The 20,187-nt window shown below is 53.1% G+C and overlaps 1 protein-coding gene across 2 annotated transcripts in view; it reads right to left on the bottom strand.

Moving 5' to 3' along the window:
• The window catches only part of LOC139325218 (myosin-11), a 31,177-nt gene extending 11,858 nt beyond the window's left edge, over positions 1-19,319 (bottom strand). For both annotated transcript variants that reach the window (XM_070955004.1, XM_070955005.1), the window contains exons 1-19: positions 19,281-19,319; positions 15,752-16,113; positions 12,878-13,034; positions 9,939-9,966; positions 7,603-7,705; positions 5,196-5,288; positions 4,826-4,889; positions 4,608-4,706; positions 4,026-4,169; positions 3,651-3,746; positions 3,387-3,505; positions 3,139-3,291; positions 2,881-3,054; positions 2,218-2,391; positions 1,941-2,055; positions 1,527-1,720; positions 1,010-1,131; positions 547-616; positions 28-188 (exon numbers count right to left, since the gene is read on the bottom strand). In XM_070955004.1, the coding sequence (XP_070811105.1) occupies positions 28-188; positions 547-616; positions 1,010-1,131; positions 1,527-1,720; positions 1,941-2,055; positions 2,218-2,391; positions 2,881-3,054; positions 3,139-3,291; positions 3,387-3,505; positions 3,651-3,746; positions 4,026-4,169; positions 4,608-4,706; positions 4,826-4,889; positions 5,196-5,288; positions 7,603-7,705; positions 9,939-9,966; positions 12,878-13,034; positions 15,752-16,096 (2,411 nt within the window). In that variant the 5' untranslated portion in view covers positions 16,097-16,113; positions 19,281-19,319. The remainder of the gene's footprint in view (positions 1-27; positions 189-546; positions 617-1,009; positions 1,132-1,526; positions 1,721-1,940; positions 2,056-2,217; positions 2,392-2,880; positions 3,055-3,138; positions 3,292-3,386; positions 3,506-3,650; positions 3,747-4,025; positions 4,170-4,607; positions 4,707-4,825; positions 4,890-5,195; positions 5,289-7,602; positions 7,706-9,938; positions 9,967-12,877; positions 13,035-15,751; positions 16,114-19,280) is intronic.
• Between the last annotated feature and the right edge of the window lie 868 nt (positions 19,320-20,187).

The following is a 20,187-nucleotide window of genomic DNA, read 5'->3' on the forward strand; positions in this document are numbered from 1 at the left end:
GCCCTGCTCCCCTTGAGAGAGCCTTACTTTCTGGCCAGGTAGCCCCGGCATTGGGCCTGGAAGGAGATGATGATGTCAGTGATCCGGAGGTCTCGCTCCTCCTCCAGGTGAGCCAGGACGCCAGTCCGGAAGAAGATCTTGCTCTGGCCAATCCTGTACAGGTTGGGATCCAATTCCAGGGCTTTGATCTATTGGAGGAGGGGGAGGTGCAATATGCAGTTGGTCCTCAGCAGGACTTAATGGGTTCTCCCACTTTCTTCCCAACCGGGCAGGTGCTGCTTGATCAGTAAAAGTCCAACAGGTGGAGTTTGGGCTTCTGATGCCAAGAAGCTATTACTCAAGGCACAAAAACCTCATTGGGAAGGAAGGAAGGAAGGGAGAGAGGGAGGGAGGGAGGAAGTTAAAGAATGTATTTTTTCCAAGGCATGTTTGAACTTATGTGCAATCAATTCATGCAACTCTCAATGAATTCTAAACTGTGCTTAAGACAGGAGACCAAAGCTACAAGGAGGCAAAGAGAAGTGAGCCTGGAGGAAAAATGCTCACCATCAGGATGCAGGCCTGCTTCCCATCCATGAAGCCCTTTGGGATGGCGTTAGGAGCCAGGATTTCATACCTGTGGGGGGAAAAAGCACCCCCAAGAGCACCATCACTCTGTTCACTCCGGCCTTAAACTTGGACTCTTGTCGTGTTCCATTTCCTACTCCCATCGTGGAGAAATATCCCCCTCCCCAAACCACAGGACCTTCTCCTAGACAGCCCTGAGCCCACAGATCTACTTTGCTCTGGGGGGGGGAGGGTTGGAATTCGTTGGGTTCGCCTTGCTTTACGGTCAGAATGGCTCCCAGAGCCCCAAAAGCCTCTTCCGAAACAGGCCTTCGCATTCACCCCAGAGGAGAGCTTTTCCTGCTGATCTCCCCAGGCCTTGGCACACTTTGGGCACCCGGCTCCTACCCGTCTGAATGGGCTCCAGGACTCCCAGCCTGTCTCTCACAGAAGCCCCCCTTACCGCTGCCGGAATTCCTGGAAGACAATCCTGTTTGGGAAGCCCTGGCGGCAGATGCGGATGCCCTCCAAAACCCCATTGCACCTCAGCTGCTCCAGCACCAGGTGGGCGTCCAGCTTCCCTGCCTGGAAGAAACGAAGGAGGGGGTCACCCTTCCAAACGGAGAGGAGAGGAGGAGGAGGAGGAGGAGGAAAGGAGGGAGATGTCGATGGGGCCCTTTGGTTCCTGGAGTCCTAAGGAGGGCTAAAACACCCACACAGCAATATCCTTGAATAAATTATCTTTCCCAAAGGGACCCCAGAGCCTGGAATGAAATGCTGCCTCCCCAAAAGTGACCAAGGGCCACATCTGACACCCCTTTAAGCAGGGAAGCAGTGGGCGGAGCCAATCTCTATTCTGCCGATGCATTGAGCCCAAACTCCTGTGGCTGGCTGGGTGTGATGGGAGTTGGGTGTCTGGCATATAGGTAGGGAAGGGCTGCCCAGCATCTGCCAGGTGGAAGCCCCGCTGGGGCACCGACCCTTTTCTCATGGTTTGGGATAATGCAGCGGACAAAGTTGGGGTTGGTGTTCCTTAAGGTTGTCATGAGCTTCGTCAGCTGCTCCTTGTACAGCTGCCCCACCGTCCGGAACATGCCCTTCTTGGTCTTGGAAGCGCTGGGCAGGGAGCTCTCGGTCATCTTGGCCATCTGGTCCAGGCCCACAATGCGGTCCACTGCAGGACAAGGGAGGCCGGAAGGTCAAGCTGGGGGCTCGAGCAGCCCCTGCCCAGCGAGGTTCAACCACTGGGTTTCTCCCACACAATTCCAGGGAGGCCCAGTTTTTAGGGGGCCCCGAGCAGCTTTAAGAACCTCTGACCTTGCCCAGTTGGTAGCTTAATAAAACCTGGACTACGGCTCCTCTTGTTCCCACCCAGCCAAGATTTTATTCCCTACCCTCTTTCCAGAGATCTGCCACAAACTTCTCAGAAGACTGGTTTAGCAAGGCCGTCACATTGTCATTCAGAGGGTCCATGTTTTTGGTCAGCCAGGCACTGGCGTTGTAGGACACCTTGAGGAAAACCGAAAGAGCCGCCGGGGTCACCACAGTGGCCAGAAAGGCCACCTGGGAGCAGTTGATGTGGGTGGAGAGGCAGGCAAGGCGTCCCTAAGAGAACGCAGAGAGAGCGTGTTCTCTGGGCACCAGGAAGAGAAACCTCAGCCTGTTTGGTACCTTTCCGGCATAGTGGACGATGCAGAACTCGGTTTTGTCCTTCAGCTGCTTCTGCTTCAGGAACTTGGGGTGGTTGCCTTGCTCGGTACACAGCTTCTCCACGAAGGAGGTGTCGGTAGCCTTTGGAAACCAGCATTCTTCATCCAGCAAGGCCAGGACACCAGGAGGGTTATTCTGGAACAGCAGTGGGGGGGGGGGCATGAGGCTGCTGGTGGAAGAGAAGCTGCGGTACCATCTCAAGCTCTGGGGACTTGTGGTGGAGCAGCCTTTGCCCAACTCACTGGCAGAGAGAGGAGCCAAACCTCCATTCTGTTGCTTTACTCAACAGAACTCTTTTTAGGAGGAGAGGCCCGAGTGGACAGCGGACTACCCTGAGGAGTGGAGGACAAGACTGATTTAGATAGTTAATGTAGTCAACCCCTTCTGTCCCCTCCTATCTGAAACGAAGGTTTTTGACTGAGGTTTCCTGCATCCTGGGAAATAACAGACTAACGGAGTTGAAAGTGTCTTCTAGTCCAGCCCTTTGCTCAGCCAGGAAACTCCCAAATCCAGCACTGCCCCAAAGCGCCATTTTCCCTGCCCACTTCCCCGTATTCTTGAAGGCGAGAGCTGGAGGGTGGCCCCCTTTGCTCCTCGGCATCAAAAGCCGCCCGGCCTCCTCACCGGCCTTTCAATCAGCTCAATGCAAGGCTGCAGGTCCAGCCCAAAGTCAATGAAATTCCACTCGATGCCTTCGCGCTGGTATTCTTCCTGTTCCAGGATGAACATGGTGTGGTTGAAGAGCTGCTGGAGCTTCTCGTTGGTGTAGTTGATGCAAAGCTGCTCAAAAGAATTGATCTGGAAAGACAGTTGAGAACAGCTCACGCCTCCCTGCCAGAAAGCGCTCGGCCAGAAACACCCTGGAACTGCCCCAGGCCCTACCTCGAAAATTTCAAAGCCGGCAATGTCCAGGATGCCCAAGAAGGAGGCGCCTTGCCTTTTGGTCTTGTCAAGGGCTTTGTTCACCCGGGTCAGGATCCAACGGAAGAGGCGTTCGTATGTTGCTTTGGCCAAGGCCTCTATTGCAAAATCGGCCTAAGGAGGCAAGGGGAGCCAGGCTGAGTTTCTCAAGGATCCAGACCAGCAAAGCATCAAGGCTCAAGGTCAGAAAGCTGAGCTGGCCTCCTCACCTGTTCCTTGGTCTGTGCCTTCTGAACGACGTCTCGTCCAACCTTGATCCGTGGGGTGAGGATGGACCGTGTAAAATCTGTCACATTGATGCCCGTGAGGTGGCAAACCTTTTGAGCAGCTGGAATCAAGAAACATCCTCATGAAGACCATTCTGGTGACTGCAGCCATCCATGGCTGACTGGGCTGCTCTGGCAACCTGGATTCCTCAGGGACTCAATTCACCCTGAGGAGGCAAAACTCTTCCACCACTGCTGGGCACCTACCTGTGTTGTCCGGCATGGATGCCTGATCGGTGTTTCTCTCCTTCTTGAAGACAATATTGCCAAGCTGGAGAACTGATGAGACGACTTTCAGCATTGCTGTGAGGTTAGGAAGGAGAGAAATTCAAAGGACGTCTCTAGGTAGGTGGGTGGATTCTCCCTCTCGATCACAGAGGCTTTCTTCCCCATAACTATCCCACCAGTGGCTTTACTGAACTCAGCGAGGGTTAGGATCAGGTCGAGAACACACCTGCATAGGTTCCCCATGTGCCAAGATTCAGGAAACTCTTCAACAGCCTCACTACTAAGCCCTGGAACCCGAGGGAGGTGGTTGCATTCTAAGTATCCAGAGCCAGAGGTCCTCTTTGCTTCTCTTACCAATTTGCTCTTCTTCTGTGAATCCCATAATAGTCATGGCTTCCAGGGTCTCCTCGAACATTTCGTTGTCCTGCTGAGAAGGAATGGGCACGTAGCCATTGGAGAGGAACGTGTAGTTGTTGAACCCTTCCAGCAGAAGGTCCACTGCAAGGCAGACAGAACAAAACCTCAGTGAGGCCAAGAGCCGGCCAGGACCCTCCCCAGCTCTGGGTCCAAACTCCTGGGGCCTCATCGCTTACTCCCCAACCGTCCTCTGCCCTGGCCAGCCTGGCCCTGAAAGGTCCGCTTGGGCAACCCCGCTCCTAACCAAGGGGCTGAAGAGGAAGTCCCACTCCCCCCCCCGGAGTCTCCTTCAGTGGGGAGCCCATGTGGAGAGTAGAGCTTCCGGCTTTGGGCACAAAGCTTCTTGCCCCAAAGGGGCCACTGGCCTTTTTTGAGAGCAAAAATGTCCTCTTGGCTTCAGTGCCAACACCCTTTGGGGAAGGGAGATAACCTGCTCCCCCCACCAGAAACTGCAGCTGCTCTGAAGTGCCCCTCCCTCTCAGGCCACCCTCCCTAAAATCGGCCAAGGAGGCGACTTACTCTTCATTTGTTCATTGGCCCCGGCAAGTAAATAATAAAAGATGTGGAAGGTCCTTTCCTCTCGGGCCTGCCGAATAGCGCGAGATTTTTCCAGCAAATCTGTCCATGAAGGTTCAGCAAGTCAACCGTTTTTTAAAATAAATACTAACTTACCCACAGTTAGGTAAAACAAGGCAGTTGCCTGAAGCAAAAAAGGGGGGGATTCTGAAAAAGGATACAGGTTTCAATATTTGCTCCCACAATGTACCCCGTCACGTCAAAGTTGATGCGGATAAATTTGCCCTGTTGGAGAAAGGAGACGGCATGGTTGGGTGGGGTGCAGGGGGCTTCAGAGAGTTTTGATGTCCTTCCTCCCCATTTATAATCCTTTCCTTTCCTTTCCTTTCCTTTCCTTTCCTTTCCTTTCCTTTCCTTTCCTTTCCTTTCCTTTCCTTTCCTTTCCTTTCCTTCTTCCCTTCCCTTCCCTTCCTTCTCCTCTTCCTTTCCTTTCCAGGGAAGAAGAAGTCCTATTCTCCATTTGTACTTATTTGGTTCAGCCCCCCCTTCCCCTCCCTGCCTTTCCCCATTCATGAAGTTGTGCCAACTTACGAATCGGGAGGAGTTATCATTCTTCACAGTTTTGGCGTTCCCAAAAGCTTCCAGGATGGGATTGGCCTGGAGAAGTTGCTTTTCCAACTCGCCCTAAAATTGATCCAAGGATTTGGCTGTCAGTCCATGGCCGGGCAGAGGAGGGTGTGAATCAAAAAGGGAGGGGGTGCAATTCGAGTTGCCCTCAGAGAAACTATCTCTGTGTGGATCAAAGAGGCGCATTGTTCTCCAGCTGCACTTGCCGCAGGGCGCATTTTACCTACACAGGTTCCCTGTGGCTGATTTTGGCCTCTGGTTCCGCCTTTGTAGGACTTGGTCATTTTTTGGTTTTTTTTGTTTTGTAAAACTAGTCAACACGGCCGATTGCTGCATTCTGGATCGTCTTCAACCACGGAGGCAATCGGTCATAACCCGTATCTTTTTTTCAGCATATTTATTAGGCCAAAGCAAATCAGAGAAATTTTTTTGCAATTGCCGCCAAAGCGTTCATTTGGCAAGGAAACGACAACAGAAATTAGGCAAGGGGGCCGAAGGAATGGTTGCACGCAACCTTCCTTCTAATGCAGCCCAAAGCAGATTACACGGCATCTATTAATTCGGTTAAATACTGGCTATGAAAATGCATGGTTTATATTTAAAAATAAGGCGGCTTTTGCATGCGGAAAAAGGAACACCCAGGCAGGTACACACCAATGAAGTCACACCTCCAAGCCATGCTAAAGAGCGGCCTCTTTTCCTTACCCTCTCATCACAGTTGAAGCTGGGAGGAGGAGGAGGAGGGGGCTGCCCCCCCCCGTCTCAAAGCAAAGACAGAGGCTGATGGATTTTGATGAAGAAATCGAGGGTCATGAAAAACCTTCTGATCAGCTGTAGAAGATGCTGTTGGCTTCTACACCCATTTGTCTATGGCAAAGAAGCAGGTATCTAGGGATAGCCAGGATCTTTGCTCTCCAAAGGTCTCTGCTCCACAATGGGGGAGGGGGGCAGAAGCCTCCATTTTATATGAAAGGCTCTTCCTTCCTGATACCCCAGGCTCTAGAAAGGAAAACGTTCCTGAAATTGGGCAGGGCTTTCTTGGCTACTCTTTGAAAGAAGGCAGAATTGGCAGGGATGGTTCTTCGGCTGGGCATGTCTTCCCACTTGGCTCCGCTCCCCATCCCAGCTTCTCCTCACACGTAGCCCCCTCCATATCCCCACAATTGCCAGAGGCTCCAACCTCTCCCTAGCAGAAAGGCGGCAGGCTCAGCCAGTTGCACCGCATGCAGAAAACCCAGGAACGACCCCCACCCCCACCCCCACCCCAAGGGCAGGATGGCAGGCAAGGGAGGGGGAAGAGGCACATGGCAAGCCAAGAAGAACGGATCAGTCACTCTACTGGCACACGGTGGTGATCATCTGGGAAGTAAGACCGGCTTCCATAAGCCCCCCAACCCACGCACCCCTCTCTGAGGCTGCCCTCCCCCACCCCCCACCCGCCCTCAAGGCCGGTCCAAAAAGGAAGCATTCCGTTGTGCAAATCAGAGGATGCTCTTCCGCAAAGAGCCCTGGTGCTGGAGGGGCCACGATCCTGTTTGCCTGGGAGCAGCTGGAGGAAGGACTGGCTTGCTCCCAAGAAACAGCATGCGTGGGTGAGATCCAGGTGGGCAACCAGACGGGTTAGCCATGGGGTGCTCTGGGTGGGGCACCTCCAGGCCCCCGAGACCCTCTTTGGGGAGGGAGTGCAACAACACCATGCAGATCTACAGGCTGTGTCTTGACACACACACTGAATCAGGTTACTCACGTAAGCAAAACTCGGCCCTTGCTGCAGTCAAACAACACGGCATAAAAGAAGCGTCAGTCTCGGCCTCCCAGACGGCGTCTTTTTACAAAGCATTTCTGCCACTATTCACCTTAGGCACCTCTGTCTCCAGCTGTGCAAGGTGTCTCCGCAAGGAACATTGCGATTAGAGGACCCACCGGGGGGGGATAGATCTTACCCACCCTGGGGGGGTCTCTTTCACCTCTGGAGTCCGTGCTCCCTCCCAAAATGTGCCCTCTCAGTGTGGCAATGGACACCTCAATGCCTGTATTGATTAAGCAGGCACCATCTGACATGCCTTGCCCCACTGGCAGCCTCCAGAAGTCATGGACTACAACTCCCATCACTCCTGCTGGTGGATGGGCCAGTTTGGTCTCAGTTGAGTCCAAATCACCCAGAGGATGTCAGGTTGGGGAAGCCAGTGGTGTTATCTACAAGTCAGAAAAAAAGTTCTTTCCTCCCAAGTTGTCACCTTCTTCCTGCTGCTGCTGAAGGTTGGTCTGAAAGGACGCCGCCTCGTCATCACCCCAGAGAAAGAAGCCCCCCCTCGCCCACTGCTGCCCACTAGACTGAACGGGGGTGGGGGTGGTGTTAGGGGCTGCTCACCGTGATGCTGGTGTCTTTTTTACCCTTATGCGAGGAGGCGACCACGGCCAAATACTGAATCACTTTCTTGGTGTTTTCTGTCTTGCCAGCACCCGATTCTCCCCTGGGGGAAGGAGGAGGAAAAAGACTGTCAGCCCCCCCTGTCCTTCATGAAGTAGTGGGGGCTCCTGCAGAGCCAATGCCCGGAAGGGAGGGAAGGAGGGAAAGGCAAGGGAGCTTCAGGGGCTTTTAGGCTGCAGCTGAAGGCTGTTCCTTTCATTAAGCTCTTCCAGCACTTAGGAATCTCCGTGTGAGCGTCTGATCTTCCGCCAACCTCTGGCACTGCAGACTCTGTGGCCTTGCATCACACGCTCCCTGCTGGCACACTCAGGTGCCTCCTACATGCGTTCTCTCCTCGCCTCTTCGGGGAGTTTTGCCCAGCCCTCCCTGGAGGAGCTGGTGGGCATTTTGGGGTGATATTTCCTCCTTACCTGCCCGGTAAGGAGGAAATATCTCCCAAGGAAGGGAAGACTCCCTGCATGAAGCTGCCACCCCAGACGCCCCTTCCCAGCCCCTCCTTATCCTCTGGGTGGACTAGAATGGTGGCAGAAGGAGTGAAGCTGGAGAGCTCTGCCCTGGTGTGGCTGCCCACGTGTGTCGGAATGCCTGGCACTCTGGGCAGTAACAGAGAGGCTGCCAGAGAGGCTCACATCTCTCCTTCTCTTCCTTCCGTGGCATCGTTCCAGAGCCATCCTGGATCTGGAGTGCATCAGTCTTAGGAGATGCTTTGCGATCTTTTTGGTGGCAACTTATGACTTGGCAACGAAAACATCCAGCCAAGGAAGCCCAAGTGGCTCAGATCAAGGAAGGGGCTGGCTTGATCCAGGAGGGCCAGAGGAGCTCCTGGATGGAGGGATCCAGCCCCCTGCTAAGGGGGGGAGGGAGGGACCGCCAGGAGAGGCTTGGCTGTGGAGCTTGAGCCTCCCACCCACGCCCGGCCGCCTTGCCGATTCTTCTTCCTAATTTGGAGGCGCCTTTTCTCCCCCATGATGGATGGGGGTGAAACAGGACAGGCCTGGGAGGAGGCGAGCCTTAAAAGGCCAGGCAGCTGCTTCCTGCGGGACTCCTTGTTCTTCAAGATGACTGCCTCCGATCACCCTGGGGTGGCCGAAGATGCGCAGGCCGTGGAGGAGGAGATTTTGAGGAGCTTTGCTCTGCTCAAGGTTACCGAGTGTTGCAGATCAGCTAGTGGGTGGGGAAGGGACTCTACAACCCCTGCCCCTTGTCCCCCAGGCCAGCTGTCTTGGCGCATCCTGAGCTTTGCAGGAAGGTTACAGGACCCTCCTGGCCAGAGGGAGTCCATCTCTTTTGCCACTCGGCACTCTGGTCCTGAGGCTGGGTTGATGAGCTCTCGGTCTCTGCCGGCCAGTCTTTCTCGGCCCCTTCAAAGGATGGGGTGAGCTTCCCTTCCCTGCCAAGGCCGGAGGGCAGACTCTTCTCCTGGGCTCTGGGTGGAGCTGAACCGACGCCTGCGGAGGCCCCTCTGGCTGCAGGAGGCCGATGCCCGGCTAGGCTTCCCTGCCCAGAAGCCCCAAAGACGACCATGTATTGATGAAAATTAAGTGTTCTGGGAAGAATTCCAGAACAAACAGGCCAGTGGGAGGCCACTGATGGAGAAAGCTTTTCCCCAAATTCCCCCCCACACGCACTGTTGGGAAAAGAAGAGCCGGCCTTTGGGCTTTCATACCTCCCACTACTTTCTGTCCGTCCCTCCTTCTGCTGCATTTCTTTTCCCCAAAGGCAGGAACAAGCCACCATCTTTCCAAGCATGCCTCTCCTGGATGTGCTGGACTACAACCCCCATCACTCCCTGTCACTCCAGTCTCCTGGGGGCTTCCTTCATCAACACTACCTGGGCAGAGTCTCCGCCCCTTTCCAGCTGTTAGCTTAGCCCAGCACAGCACAGATGTTCCCCAAGCCAAGGGCTGCTTCTCCTAAGGCCTTTCACTCTAGGGGAAGGGAGGGGTGGGGAGAGCAGGCTGGGGCTGGGCCGGGCCGGGCGAGAGATGGTCGCCTTGGCCTGGTGGCATTGCCATGAGGAAGCCACCTGGAAAGTGCCCAGATGTTCTCCACAGCAGGAGGGCTGCTACGATGGGATCTAAAGCAAATCTAAAGCTATCTTGGAGTGCCCCCCCCGCTCCGCACACCCTCCATCCCCCCTGCCAGCTGGGCACCCTCCAACTCATCAGCAGGATGCCCAGGATGTGCTTAGTAGTCCTTAAAAGGCCACCAAAAATAGAGCTGCGAGGGAGCTTGAACTGAGAAGGGAGCGCGCCAACTCTTCTGGCTCTACTTACGTGCAAAGGATGGATTGATCCTCTCGATCTGTGGACAGAAAAGAAAGCCGTGAGATCCTGGCCCCCAGAGCCCTTTTGGGGAGAGTTCCAGAGACTTCTGAAGCTGGGCTACCAAGTAGAGTCATCCTGGTCTTCTGCCACCAGGTACCTGCTTCTTTTTGAAACTGGGAGAGCTGGGGATGAACTGGGAGGACTCTTCCCATCTGGCACAGACAGACCAGGCCGGTGCCCCTTGCCCCTCGTGACCCATCAGCACTGCATTTATTTTTATCCCGTTTTCCCGATGGGGAGGCCGATCTCCTGCTTTTGTGTCCACAGGGAAAGAATTGAGGAAAGGGGATTAGAGACGCAAACAGTTCTATTTATGGATGAGATCCAAAGCAAGAGTCCCAAGCTGTCCTTTTGGGGCCACTGAGGTGGATTTCAGGCAGAGCTTTAGGGTCTCCAAAATCTGCAGGGGAAAAGCCAGAGACCTCCCCCACCCAAGCCAGAGTAAAGGTGGAATCGGAGGCAGCTGGCAAAGGCTTTGAGGGAAGTGGCAGAGCAGGGCAGCCCCTCAGACCAGGAAGGTGCCGGGGGTGGGTGGGGAGGGGAGTGTCTACCTACATCCTAGCCTCAGCTGCCTCCCTGGAGTGCCAATGCACCAGAGGGGAGACGGATGGCAGCCCAACGCCAGAAAGGCCCGGACCTCCAACTGACCCGCCACAAGGAAAGAAGCACACAGCTGGTGCAGGCGAGGGAGGCACTTTGGCAATTCCAGTTTTTTACATGCAATCCTTAGAGGAATTCACATTTTTGCTGCACCAATCTTCCCCAAATCCATCCCAATGGGAAGCCACAGAAAGGACTGAGAGCCCCATTTTTAATTTCCAAGGTTGTCAATCAAAGCATTTTAGCACATTGCTTACATCCCTGGTTCAGTGACTATAAGAAACATATTTTTAGTTTTATTTGTGGACATTTCGTTTCACATCGCTGAAGGTCATGTAGGCGGGAAGCAATTGGTGTTTGAGGATTCCTACTTTAGCCCTCCCTCCCTCCTGGACCCCCTGCAATAAGAGGCTGAACACTGTGCCTGTGGAACTGAGACTCCCACCAGCACTTCTTCCCCTGGGAGAACGGGGCCCCTCCCTGGCAGCGTCTGCCTGCTCCCATCCCAGAGAGCGGCTTGTTCCGCTTCAGCACTGCTGGAGTTGTGGGCTTCCTGCAAAGAGCAGCTTGGCCATAAAAGGAGAAAGAAGAGTGAGAAGTCGGGAAGGAGCCTCAGAAGCTGGTAGCAGCTTCCTTGGCTCGGGTGCCAGGCTGGCGGCCCCAAGGTCTCCCATGTCCCCAGGTGTGTCCAGAGGGGAGTCGAGGAAGAGAAGGTGACGAGGGGAGGGAGCTGAGGAAGAGCTCTGCAGAAAGGCAGCAGAGGCTCCTGGATCTTCCCTACGGCTTAATCAGCTTCCTCAAGGGCTGGCATAAACCACCAGCTGTCCATACTGCATTCTTCTTCCTTGCTCTCTCTCCATGTTATTTCCGAAGATAAACATTTAATCAATGCAATTGATTTATAGCAGCAGCTGGAAGCCCATAAGTGAAGTTGGAGAACCCACAAATGCGGCTGGAACCAAACAGTATTATGTGCTAGTAAATCAGCAGCACTTTCTGGACACGCTTGAGTGAAGCAAACATTCGCTTGTAAACTATCTCAAGCTATACGTTAGCTCCTCTGTCCTTTTGGCATCTGTGCAGGCAACAAGACAGGGAGTTCTGACGGAAGAACCTTTGGCTCTGATGGTGGTGCTGTAAGCAGACCAAGATTAACCTGCAGCAGATTCTTACAAGCACCGGCAGGGCAGCGGTGCCTGGTAGGAACCCTCCAGGTGTCTCCTTTGCTCCTTTCCCTGCAGCCCCAGAGCCCCCAAGAGCAGAGGCTTCTTCACGTGCTCCCCCTCTAAGGGGAGGTCTGGCAGCAACAGCCCTCTGGCTGCTACCCAAACAGGCCAGACTTTGGGCGAAACCATTGACGGAGACCCTTCAGACATTAGACTCAGAAGAAGGAGCAAGTAATTCAGAGCACTTGGACCTTGCATCACAAAACTCAGAGCCTCAACAAACACCACCTTGGTTCTTGTACACATTAGAAATCCTCAGTGATATCTCTAAGACCCCCGTAGCTTCTCCCACAGAAGCTTCCCCTGCAGACCCGGGCCCTGCCAGCCTCAACTCAATGGATTTAAATCCTAGATTACAATGCCCGACAGGGAGCTGCATGGGGTGGAAGGAGTGGCAGGAAAGGCAAACCACAGGTGCCAGCTATCGCTTCTGCCCAGGGACAGGGGCCCTCCGGCTCCGGGCTCAGAATGGCTCACCAACTGAGAGAACAGAAACCACAAGCCACTGTGGGATGGCTGCATCCTCTCTGCACCACAAAGCTGCGCATGAGTCCAACTCCTGTCCAGCCAACCAGAAGCCTTTTTGCAAAGGGGGGGGGGGCGTGATTTAGGGGTCCACTGCCAGGCACCCGGATCCCAAGCCCAACCATTGGCACACGCGTGCCCCTCGGGCCAGCAGCGGACTCTCTGACTTGGGCAACGGTTCTAGGAGAAGAAATTCCATCTCCCTGGCGAAGGATGGCGTGGCAGATTCCTGACTGCCAACTGGGTGTCGCAGTGGCAGCTTCTTCCTTCCTGCCTGCCCTTCCTTCTCCATGCCCCTATTTGCCAAACTATGCTCTGGGATTCTCTCTGGCCACGTGCCCCGGCACGGGTGGGTGGAAGGAGAGCTTTTCCTTTTTGAGGCACAAGCTGGTGGAAGATGGCAAACACCGATGCCAAAGGACCGGGAGGAATGCTCTGGCACTCCTGCTCCATGATGGAGGAGCCAACCAGCCGGACGGAGCCCCCGGGTGGCAGAAACAGCCGTCTGGTGCCCATCGGAAGGGCATGCCATCTTACCCTGCAACATGCTCCGGTAGGCGGTGTCAGCAATGGCGTAGATGTGGGGCGGCATCTCGTGGCGCTTCTTCCCCTTGTACATGTCCACGATCTTCTCCGAGTAGATGGGCAGCTGCTTGTAAGGGTTGACCACCACGCAGAAAAGCCCTGAGTAGGTCTGCAAGGAAAGACCCCCGAGCAGTCAGCCTCCTCACCTGGGACCACCACATCTCTGAAACTTTGGGAGAAGGCCAGTTCTTTGCAGGGACCATGGCAGTCGGGGGTGGGGGGGAAGAGGGCAGGAAGCAGACAGGTCTAGGGGAGCTCTCCTTCCCAGGGTCTGGCATCCAGGGATGGACTGCTTCTGAACAGTGAGGCTCCATCACAGCCATGATAGCTGTAGCTAGAAACCCCTCCCCATCCTGCTCAGGTTTTGGGCACTTTCTCTGCAGCCCCCTCACCTTGGAACCCTCCTAATCACTGACCTCATAGGAGAAGGAGGAGGATGCCTTGGATTTAAAGTCACTTCTGTATGGGAAGGGAAATTGGGGGGATTCTGGGTCAGCCCAGGATGCCTGTAAATGCCCAGCACTTTGCACAATAACACCACATTTTGAAGGGTGGGGTCGGTCCTCCTCTTCCCTGATGCCCCTGCTCAAGATTTGGGACCAAGGCAACCGATGCAACATCCATAAGGATGTTTTCTGCTGCCTGTTCCTCACTGCCCCTCCCCCCACAATCTGTTATTAAAGCTTCCAAGTCCGTAATTGCAGAGATGCACCCAGGCTGCCCTTCAGATCCAGCCAGGCTTCATGGCAAAATCTGCAGCCTGGGATTTCCTCTTCTTGACCATATTAGGAAATGTCCCAAAGACTTCACACCAAGCAGTGCCCAGTATGGCTCTCGGCCGACCAGGGAAGTCAGGGCCCCGGCTGCTCTGGCAATGCACCTCTTGCGGGGGCTGAGCCAGGGCTTTCCAGGATGGGAATGCCGGCTGGATGGTGGGGGGCTTGCTGGGCATCTGGGGGAACTATGAGAAGCTTTCCAGCCAGAGGCACCCTGAGAGAGACCGGAAAGAGAGCCTCCATATTCGAGGCCGCGGTGAAGGGGGCAACTTTCTCCTCTGTGTTTCTCTCAGCATCTCTTTGCCTCTGCCAGTGGCCACCCCCGGATTGAGTCTCTCCCTCATGGCTGCCTTCAGAAACTCTGCCAGGGGACTCCCGGCAGCCTCACCCATCCTCATTATGACTGGGAAGAAAGACCTTTCCTCATATTGCCTGCCAAAGGCCCATAAACGTGGGGAAGGAGCTTTAGGATGTCTCACTTGTGGATCTGTGTTTGTGGCTCACAGATTTACAGGGGCATAAACTTTTCCCTCGACAACTTTTAGGGAAAATCATTACAAATTGTTACACAGGTGGTATCTAGCCCCAGCGAGGCTAGCCAAGATGTTTCCAAATCTCTCTCCCACATGTTGGAAATGTGGAAAAATGGTCGGCACCTTTTATCACCTATGGTGGACTTGCCCAGAGACTAAAAAGTACTGGTCCAAAATCCGACACTGGCTCTGTGAAATAACGGGACAGGAGGTAGTCCTAGCCCCAGAACTTTTCCTCCTAGGCATAACCGAAGAAGGCTTTAACAATAATAAAACCCAACTGATAATCCAGATCACAACTGCGGCTAGATTAGCCTTCGCAAAATGCTGGAAAAACAAATTTATACCCTCAGAAGAAACTCTAATAAATAAGATCCTAGAGTGCGCAGAAATGGCGAAACTGACAAGTGAGTTAAAAAACGAGGACAACTCAAAATATTATGATGTATGGGGTATTTGGTATCACTGGTTGAACAATAAGATGAAAACATGACTTTAGAATTTGACCTGGCACATGAATTATAGTTATATTGTATAGAATAATGTATAGTTAAGGATGAAGCTTTTTTTTAACTTTTGTTTCACTATATTGTATAAACACTGTACCTCCGAAAGGAGAGATAGATTGTATATTTTCTTTTTGTTTTGGAAAACTCAATAAAGTATTTATAAAAAAAAAAAAAACTTTTCCCTCCATGCGCAAATCTCACACCCCCCTTCCGGCCTGGAGTGCCTCTCTTCTCCTCAGCTTTCAGCCACAAACCCTCCACTCCCTCAAAAGGAAAATGGCACTTTCTGTGCCCCCCTCCCCCAACATGAAGATTAGTCTGGGCGTGGAAATATGTGCAAGTAAATTGTTAAAGAAGAGACGGCTCAGTCGTGTCCCTCTCGTCTCCCCTCTCGGTGCAAATTCAGGTTGGAAAAGGGATGACCACCAGGGTGGACCATCTCATCTGGCTGGCAGGGGAGGACTGCAGAAGAAGCTGCTCCTCTTTCCCAGAAAGTGGACTCTCTAAAAGAAAAGCCCTCAAAAAGGACACAAAAGGGAGCCGTGAGTTCCCAGGAAACCCCTAGGAAAAAGAGGCTGATCCATCCTGCCAAGTGGCTTCCTGCAGAATTTTGTAGAACTAGATCTTCCAAGCTGATCCTGACAAGCAGTCAGATGGAAAGAGCAGCAGGCTAGGTCGTGTGTGTGTGTGTGTGTGTGTGTGTGTGTGTGTGTGTGTGTTGTTTTGCTTGGCTTTCTAGTCTTCATCCCTCTTTAACCACCCATCTTCCTTTTCCTTTCCTTACTTGTGCATTATAGCAACCAAAATAAACAAAACCTCTCTCAAGCCAAAGCCCTCCGTCCCTCCCCCCCACTTCCCCAGCCCACCTGCCGTGCGTTTCCCCTCCCTTTGCTGATGGAGGACAGCCATCGGCCACCTGGAGGACATAGGGCTGGGGAAGGCTGGGCTGGCAATCAGCAGCTAGCAGCCCAGGGCCAACGCCTTGCCTTCTTGGGCCGAGAGACTTACGTAAATGAGGCCTGAGAAGTATCTCTCCCGGAGGTTGTGCAGGACGGAGGCTTCGTTGAGGCAGGTGAGCTCGGCCATGTCCTCCACCTTGGAGAACTTGGGCGGGTTCATCTTCTGGATGTCATCCTTGCTGAAGGTCACTTTCTTCCCGTTCTCGGCCAGCTCAGCCAGCACCTCGTCCCCCTTCTCCTCCTTGATGCTCGCGGCTTCAAAGCCATGCTTCTCCGAAGGGACCCAGACCAGCTTCTTGGCTGACCAGTCGGCCTGGGCCACTGTGGTGTTGATGATGTTCTTATCCACAAAGAGGAATTTCTCATCGTCGCTGAGTTGGCTCTTCTGTGCCATTTTGGCTCAAAGGGCACCTGGGCGAGAGAACACAGGTTAACTGAATGCCGCTCTGTTACCCATGAAGCCCTGAATCAGCACAATATCTCCCTCTGGATGTGACAAAGGCTGGGAACTCACTCGGGGCCCTTTGGAACCATGCCGGCGGAATAAGATACAGTACATCAACACAATGCTGGTACCAAACAGGGCCACGTGTGGCTCTGATCTAAAGATATTACCTCCGCAGGGATGCAGGACTCACCCGTGGCCACATTTTAAGCAAAGCCTGGGATAAAAAAGGGGGGGGGCATTTGGCAGAGAGATCAGGATGATGCTTTGATGAACAGAATGGTTGCAAGAATTGCTGCTGATTGGAAGAGACAACCCTACCCCCCAACTTGGCTAGGGGAGGGGGGGCCTTCCAAGCAGACCCATCACTTAGAAAAGCATCACTATATTTGGGGTTTTGTTTTAATTCTTACATCAAGCTATATTAAAGTGCATACTTTTTGCAGTGAAAAATAACTTCAAGATAACCTTTAGCAATGACGTCCAGCTCAATATTGTTTTATGCATCAAATAATGATCAAAATCTCTTCTTTTCAAGAGAAAATTAATTAATTCTTGGCAAAGCAGAGAGAAAACAGGCCTCCTTCTGCCAACTCCCAGCATCAGGAATCAAAGATCTGCTGCCTTGGAAGTCCCACTGTCAGCTTCTCAGCCAAGCAGGCCTGTGAACAGCTCCCTGGCATGTTTGCTGGTGGCAACTCAAACTTTTCTCCAGAAAAACAGCCTGGGAATTTTTTGCAGATTTCGTGGAGGGTCTCTTTCCCCTGTGTTACTAATGGATTAGGACTGGAAACTTTTATCACTTGTTTGGCAAGACTGGCTGGCCTTTGGTCAAGATATTTTATGACATAATCACAGGCCAGCTGAGTCCATGGAGAAAGCCCTGCTCAGCCACCGATGGCCAGTAGAACTGGAAATGTGGGCTTATTGGGTTGGTCCAGCCTTGGCAGGTCTCAGGCCTCGTCTCCACTCGTCGCTTCCTCTTTTGCTCAGTTGGTTAAGTATTTGCCTCACTAAGGTTGTTTTGATGGCATCTCTTTGGGCTACGTTGTTCTTTATTGCTGTGCTTGGAATTCACATTTCTTAGCTGCCGTGGAGGTTTTCCACTGCAGAGTGGAAGGCAGGATCTAAACATTTGCAGGCAATATAAATATTGTCAGCTGCATCTGCCGACAGGCTGCTAAGTTCAGAAGACAGGAATTCATCACCCATGATGAAGACGGAGAAGTTTGGGGCTTTCTGCTGCATTTCCTAATCCTTGCCCTTTTCAGCCAGAGTGCAGATTTTTGAAAAGTTCCCAGAATCTTTAAGGGGCAGAAAGAAACGTTCCAAGCACCTTTTGATTCACCTCCTTCCCCCTGCTCATTTGTTTCTTTTAAAATCCTTAGCCTCCTCTTCATTTACGGAATAAAGGGGCATTTTGGGGAGAAGCCAGAAGAGCTCCCTTGACCTCATGGAGAGCTTCAAAGGGATCCAGGCCCCCAAAGGCAGAGAGGCCATTTGCAAAGCTCTCTGCTTGCACAAATGCGGGCAGGCTACCATATATGGCCACGTTCTTCTCATTATGAGCAGATCCAGCCAAAAAAAAAAAAAGAAGAAGGGAGACAGAAAAAAAATACCCTAATGATAACAAGTTCAAAACAAATACCTTTTAGGGCATAACAGAATCCTTTCCAAAGACAATAATTGAAAGAAGTTGCCATTTAGATCCAATGGCTCTGCTAGGAAGGCCAGATCCCCCACAATCCCTGCAGAGGAGAGAGGCCAGCAGGAGCTGTCCGCACCGGCCACCTCCGGGCTGAAGGCTGCCTGCAGCTTCCAGGGTGGGAATTTAGCAGCCCTGCAAATGAGACCCTCCTACCAAACCTGCCTTGGGGGGCAGCCCCCGCCCGGCTCCTTCACCTGCACGGAAGGCTCTCTTTGTTTCAGGAGAAAAGGAGAAAAGGATACAGTCAAGGATGAGCTGTCAAAACAAATTATTTAGGGAACTTCTAAATACGGAACGTGCAAAGAGGAAGGCTTTGGTTCAAAAGCCGGCACGGCTGCTGCTGGTTCTCAACGCTGAGCTCAGCTGACATCCAGGTTTGCTGGTAAGGAGACCCTTACTCTGAGCGGTTTACAACAGGCGCTGACCCCCTGGCTGAAAAAGGGAGCTTCTGTTGCCCTCTGCTGCTTTCCCCCTTTACTCACAGCAGCTGGGTCTCCTCTTAAGGCATCCTTGGCTTTCTCAGGGAAATGTAAGACCAAGCCCAGTAACTAAGTTATTGAGGCTCCACCGAGCTTCTTTTTAAAATCAGGATGTTGCCACAAGTGGCCCAATGCTCCTCAGACCTGAGAGGCTGAGCAGCCAGCCCAGCTCATCTGCCCCAGGGTGGACACTGAAGTTGTGGGGGACATAGTGACTGCAGGGAGACTCGGGCCAGAAAAAGCATTTTAATTGCCAGCAAGTAATCACATTCAGGAATTCATGAAGGCAATTTGAAAAGATGTCTTAATTGAGTCTGTTATAGTATATACCAACAATAAAACATGTTTGAAAGAAATGATCTTGGATCATTTCATCAATGGATTGTTCCTATTTGGGATTGTCTTCAGTGCAAATTTATTCTGGTGCTGAATGCAGTCTCGGATTCTTAAGTTCTGTGCAGGTGGAGTTATTAGCTCTGCTTTGCATTTTGATTTTATTTCTACACTTCCTGGCAGTAAGATCTGGACTGCAGCTGAGTAGTCCACCTATGGGGGGTCTCCATCTCTGGAGTTACCAAGAAGAGGATGTGCAACCCACTTTCCCAGGACAGTGGAACTGGTACTCCCACAGTGGGTTGGACTAGGTGATCCTTGGGGTCCCCTCCACCTCAATGGCCCTCTCCCTGTGCCTCTGCCTCCTGGGTGCTCAGACAGCAATCCTGGCAAGGCAATTCCAAGCCCTCCGTCCTGGCCTGAGGTTACTCAGGCAGTGCTTAAAAGCAGGAGGACGACAACCTGGGTCTAGCCACGCTGCCACCAGCTTGTCTGTGCCCCGGGGGGGGGCATCTACTTCACTGCCTTCCCCAAGAGGCGCAGTTAGCCTGAAGGGGGGCAGCTCTTGTCCAGGGATGGTGCAGGATGGTCCTTGGCCGACCAGGGTACTTACAGAAGTCCAGGAAGAAAGCCGAAGATGCAGGCGTGTCCGGATGGGTGCTTGCTAGCAGCTGGGCAGACCGAGCCTGATGTGCTCGGTCCCCTCTATATAGAGGTGGCGGCTCAGGGGAGGGGCCACAGAATTCCTCCCCCCAACAGTCTCCAGGGCTCAGATACGAAGACTTGTGCCGGGGGGGGGGGTGAGGAGAGAGAGAGAGAGAGAGAGAGAGAGAGAGAGAGAGAGAGAGAGAGAGAGAGAGAGAGAGAGAGAGGGCTCCAGCGATGAGTTTACAGCCAGAGTTCACCCCCAGCTAAGAGGCATTTGCTCCCTCTCCTTTTCTCCCCTAATAACTCGTGTCGTGGCATTATGGGATGGCTCAGAAATTATCTGCCTTCCCATTGCAACACTATTTCCCAGAATGGAGCTTTCTTTCATCTGGTCTAGAGATATAAGCAGCCGCTTAACCGCTCCTGCTTTCTCATGAGCTCCCAGGGCCAGCAAAGGGGAGATGTTGGGGGGGGGGCAGATAAGAGGCAGCTCCCCCATTTCTCCCTGGCCATCAGCAGGCTCTTATCTGGCCCCGGCTTTGATGCAGAACTCAAGCCGGAGGCGCCTCTCAGTGGGGGCGGCCGTTCCCAAGGAGGAAGGAGCTGTGTGTTGTCCCTGGCCTGTTTATGTAACATTTGGGGACCTTGGGCTGTTTTGGGCTGGCCCATCTCTGGGGAATGGAAGGGCTCGCTTTTTCCCAGCTCGTGCCCGGCTGTTTCTGCAGAAACCTTGCCTGGAGCTCCCTTCCTGAGAACCTCTGCAAATCTCCCCAATGCCTCCCTGTCCTTAAATGGCAAAAAGCAGCTGTTAAAAGCCCGGGGCACTGGGAAGAAGGGGAGGAGTGGGTCCCCTTGGCCCAGCAGGGAAGGAG

Source organism: Pituophis catenifer, unplaced genomic scaffold, assembly GCF_029215685.1.
Source record: "Pituophis catenifer annectens isolate HBS135680 unplaced genomic scaffold, rPitCat1.0.hap2 SCAF_16, whole genome shotgun sequence".
Taxonomy (NCBI): Eukaryota; Metazoa; Chordata; class Lepidosauria; order Squamata; family Colubridae; genus Pituophis; species Pituophis catenifer.